The sequence below is a fragment of the Zea mays genome, chromosome 4 (assembly GCF_902167145.1).
Source record: "Zea mays cultivar B73 chromosome 4, Zm-B73-REFERENCE-NAM-5.0, whole genome shotgun sequence".
NCBI classification, from domain to species: domain Eukaryota; kingdom Viridiplantae; phylum Streptophyta; class Magnoliopsida; order Poales; family Poaceae; genus Zea; species Zea mays.
This window is the reverse complement of record NC_050099.1, coordinates 239,360,858-239,364,945: the sequence shown is the minus strand read 5'-3', so window position 1 is coordinate 239,364,945 and position 4,088 is coordinate 239,360,858. Positions and strand designations below refer to the sequence as shown.

General features: G+C 41.4%; 1 protein-coding gene across 5 annotated transcripts; it reads right to left on the bottom strand.

The window, feature by feature from the left end:
* Window positions 1-416: 416 nt before the first annotated feature.
* Window positions 417-2,350, bottom strand: LOC103654809 (uncharacterized). Of its 5 annotated transcripts, none has more exons than XM_020552892.1 (3): window positions 2,226-2,348; window positions 1,897-2,150; window positions 417-915 (listed from the first exon to the last, which is right to left on the bottom strand). In XM_020552892.1, the coding sequence occupies exons 1-3, from the start codon at window positions 2,299-2,301 to the stop codon at window positions 760-762; spliced, it is 486 nt and encodes a 161-aa protein (XP_020408481.1). In that variant the 5' UTR covers window positions 2,302-2,348; the 3' UTR covers window positions 417-759. The 5 variants fall into 5 exon arrangements, 3 of the variants coding, with proteins under 3 accessions (XP_020408481.1, XP_020408480.1, XP_020408482.1); XR_566345.1 differs by having other exon boundaries at window positions 460-915; window positions 1,704-2,150; window positions 2,226-2,347; XR_002269350.1 differs by having other exon boundaries at window positions 473-915; window positions 1,003-2,150; window positions 2,226-2,349.
* Between the last annotated feature and the right edge of the window lie 1,738 nt (window positions 2,351-4,088).

Sequence of the window (4,088 nt, the reverse complement as noted above, 5' to 3'; positions counted from 1 at the left end):
TTTTTTTCCCGAGCTCTTCTTATCATATTGAAGTCCCCTACAACCATCCATTCCGGTCGCACCAAATTGTGAATATTGCGCAGTTCATTAAGGAAATCCAATTTCTCATTTTCTTGCTAAGGACCATAAACGCCAGTGAGGTCCCAAACCTCGTCCTCCAATTTCGAGGTGAATCTAACCAAAATCGAATAAGGTGATGAGCAATGCAAAAGAGACATATCAAAAAAATCTGCATCAGAGGCGATGATGATTCCGCCTGAGGCGCCCTGGGACGGCAAATGCAACGTTTGGTTCGCTAGCTTGGAACCAACAGTTTCTTTGAGGAGTTCATTGGTCCAGTTCATGATTTTTGTTTCTTGGAGACAAACAATAGTTGCACCAGTAGAGCTAATAGTTTGTCTCACACTTTCCCGTTTAGCAGGATTATTTAAGCCCCTAACATTCCAGGAGAAAACAGTGCAAATGGAACACATTAATACAACCGGCCACCTCTACTTGAGGAAATCATAACAGCCAAGAGGCCATACACAGGGTGCAACGGCACAGCCCTCAACCACGACAACATAAGGGAGTGCACTTGAAGTAAGACGCAGTACAAAGGAAGACATAACAGCCCTGGATGCCCTAGAAGCAAGAGCCAGCAGCCAGACTCTAAACCCAACTCTACTGCCGACAACACCGCCAAAAGGACCACCAAAAGAACCATCTGCTGTAACATCAGCAAAACCATCTCCACCATTACAGACAAGACTACCGCACTCAGCCTTCCAAGGCCAAAGGGGCGACCGGTGCTAAGAAGGGAGCCACCTTGCGCCCTTTCTTGTTGTTGATTTTCTTTCCTTTTCCATGATTGGCCAGCTCCATGATCTCCTCCATCTGAATCTTGGTAAGAGGTCTTGCAAAAAGCCTTGCAATCTGTTCAAAATGATTGACTTCATTAGATGAGCAAGAAGCCAAAGAGCCTAGATTATTTTTTGTTGTTGAGTTGTATAGTTTAGCTACCAGAATATCCTGAGCTTTGGATATTGAATCTCTAGAACGCCCCAACATTAATTTTTTCTTTGCAGCCAATCTAACACTATATCTCTTGCCGGAGGTGGAAGCTTGGCCAGGCCTATTTATATGCTGTTGGGGCGAAACCCAAATTGCATTTGCTGTGTTGGGTAAATTGTTGTGTGGAAGGGTTTGAATCAGAGGGGGTTCTGGTGGCATGGTTATATTTGCGATGAAGTTGTGCAACTGCGAGTTGTTAGTGTCGCTTGGCTGAGGGTCCGCTGGTAAACTACAAACCTCCTGACTATGTCGATTAACTGCCGCAGCAATTGAGGGTACTGGAGTTTCATCCTGTAGAACAGTCACAGTACAGTTACCGTCTAGAACTTCTGGAAAAAATGTTAATTTTATCAGGTTTAAATTGCAATTAAGTTTGTATCCGATTCTAGTTCATTTACTATGAAAAAAAACTGTTTCTAATTCAAATGAATAACTTGAATCGATAGTATGTACGTGTAAGAGACAAGCATGATCTCTTCTTCCTTTTACCAGTGTACATGTGTACATCCATTATATAAACACATTAATCTGTTGCATAATTTTTCGTAGGCACCATAGTCGCACTAGCATGAAGCCTATATTATATGTATGCAATTTACTTTGTTTTTGGAACTATATATACGTGTAGAAACTTCAGTTTGGAGTGATACTTGTTCGAGGAAGAGCCGTGGTGGTGGCGAAAACATCCATGTTCTCTCGTCTTGTCAATTGTCACAAGCTAGGACATCGATCGCCGATGGAGCTAGCTAGGGGTCGTCGACGGCGAGGCCGCCCCAGCTAGCTAGCTACTCTCGATCAGGGGAATCTGCTTGGTCCGGACCCGCGCCCAGACGACGACGTTACCTCCGGCAGCGGTGCGGCTGGCCGACGACGACGACGACGACCATGGCAGACTCTCAAGCAAGCATCCAGATCCAAGAAGCAAGGGCTAGTGGGCATCGTTGGGCAGCAGTAACAGGTGCTGCCCTCGCATTCACTGCTCACGCACGTCGCCGCCTCGTCGTCGCTGCTGCCTCCGGAAATCGTCTTGTCGCCGTTTGGCTGCCACCGCCGGTGACCACCTGCAGCTGGTGTGTCCTCGTCATTACCACGTTCGCCTGCAACGGAAGGGTTTCCTATCATTAATCAGAGCTAAGTAGCAGGATTCTGGATATAAATATAGGCGTTTCTACCATTACAGTTTGCAGAGAACGCGAGGTATGCCAAGAGTATGGTGAGCAGAATCGGCGTCGACGACATGGCAATCATCTCGCCGACGATTATATCGATGAACAGTTGAGCACATATATATGAAATAAGCTCTGTCCTTGAGCAATTTATACATGGATCAGCAAGATAGATACAACTACAAGCAAACGCAAGTCAGTTAGTGCCCAGCTGGTTGCAGCTATCTCCATGAATGGTGTCGGATCGTCACGCAATATGCGTGCTTGCATGCTCGTACATGCCTGCGTGGAAACACAACACAATTGGTGCATCTGATTTGCCGCGTCTCGGGCTTGTTTAGAAGCAAGAAGATTGAGAGGCTAAGATCCCTTAGGCCATGTTCAGTTACATAGAAATTAATGGTGATTGAGAGAAGTTAAATCACTTTCTATTCAATTTTAACTCGGAAGAAATTTAGTTTCCTTAACCCCTTACAAACCAAACAAACCTTTACTATTAAATTTATTAAATTTTAAATAGTAATTAAGTGATTTTAGCCTACAATCTCTTATAATCTAATCTCGTTGCTCTCAAATAAGCCCGTAATTTTTTTTCCCTTTGGGACTCTGATTATAGATAATACTATCATAATAAGCTTCTAGGCTATCTCCAGCAGTTTACACATCATCATCTCTTATATCAAACTTCACTCTGTAAACGGTACAGTCTACAGTGTAAAAACATGTTTTACATAGACATATGCATGATTTGATGGCTATAGCTTAAGAGCATGGATAGTAAAGTCATGCTCGGTGGATCGTGTGTATGGCCGTGCAAAACATTATGTTATTGACTGCACTGTTTACAGAGTGGGGTTAGAAATAGAAGATGAGATAAGAGGTGGATTAGGAAGTCTACTGAAGCTTATCTAATACAGCGAGCTGCCGGTTCTAAGAAGTGACACCTTTAGCTAACTAAAAGTTTAGCTTTATAATAACTCTCTCATGATACAAGTTGTACTTTAGAGATGGTAACCCAGAACGATTCAAATGTTCTTCATGATTGCCTTTAATTATTATTACTTTAAAAATATATAGAAATATAGTTCGATTTTAATATTATTCGATCCTTAAATTTTGTAGTGTAAAATTTAGAGTCCCTTACCAGCACTAGACCCTAGTTGTACATTTTTAGTTGGTTTACCTTTTTGTCTCACAAAATATCTTGAGTCCGCGAGCGTTTCCAGCTAGATACTAGTCAGCAGTATATTTCTCTTCTCTCTTCATTTTTTCCGTGCACCATAAATTTGATATAACATGTCACCTTATTATACTTGGTGTAAATGTTGTACCAAGAGGTAATGAATTTATTATTGGTACACATGGTTTCAATAGAAAACAGGTATAGGTTGCTATTTTCAGTTTTTTATATCGAAAATAGGTTCAAAATTGATATAAAAATAAACTGACTTAAAATCGGCACTGAAACCAGTCCGATAGGTTTTCAAACCGGTCAGACCTATTTTGGCCGGTTTGGCCAACCGACAGAGGAACCGTCTGACTAGTTTGAAAAACCAGCCTGGTTGGAGGCAGGGCAAGTCTCAATTCTTGTCTTATTTGTTTGCTCTCGCTTCGATTGTTAATTGCACCAAATGTTTTTTTTAATATCCTCTTGATGCTAGGAATATATTGGTAAAGGTCAATATCTATGTCTGCATATTTTTTGTCAACGTATGTTCACCTAATTTTTACGAGAATTTTGTACGGACCTAAAAACATAAATCACTGAATAACAACAATATTCAACTCATGTGTTATCTCATAAAAATGTACATATCAGTCATATTGTTTTAAGGATGATATATGTATCAGTCATTGTTTAAAGAGCAC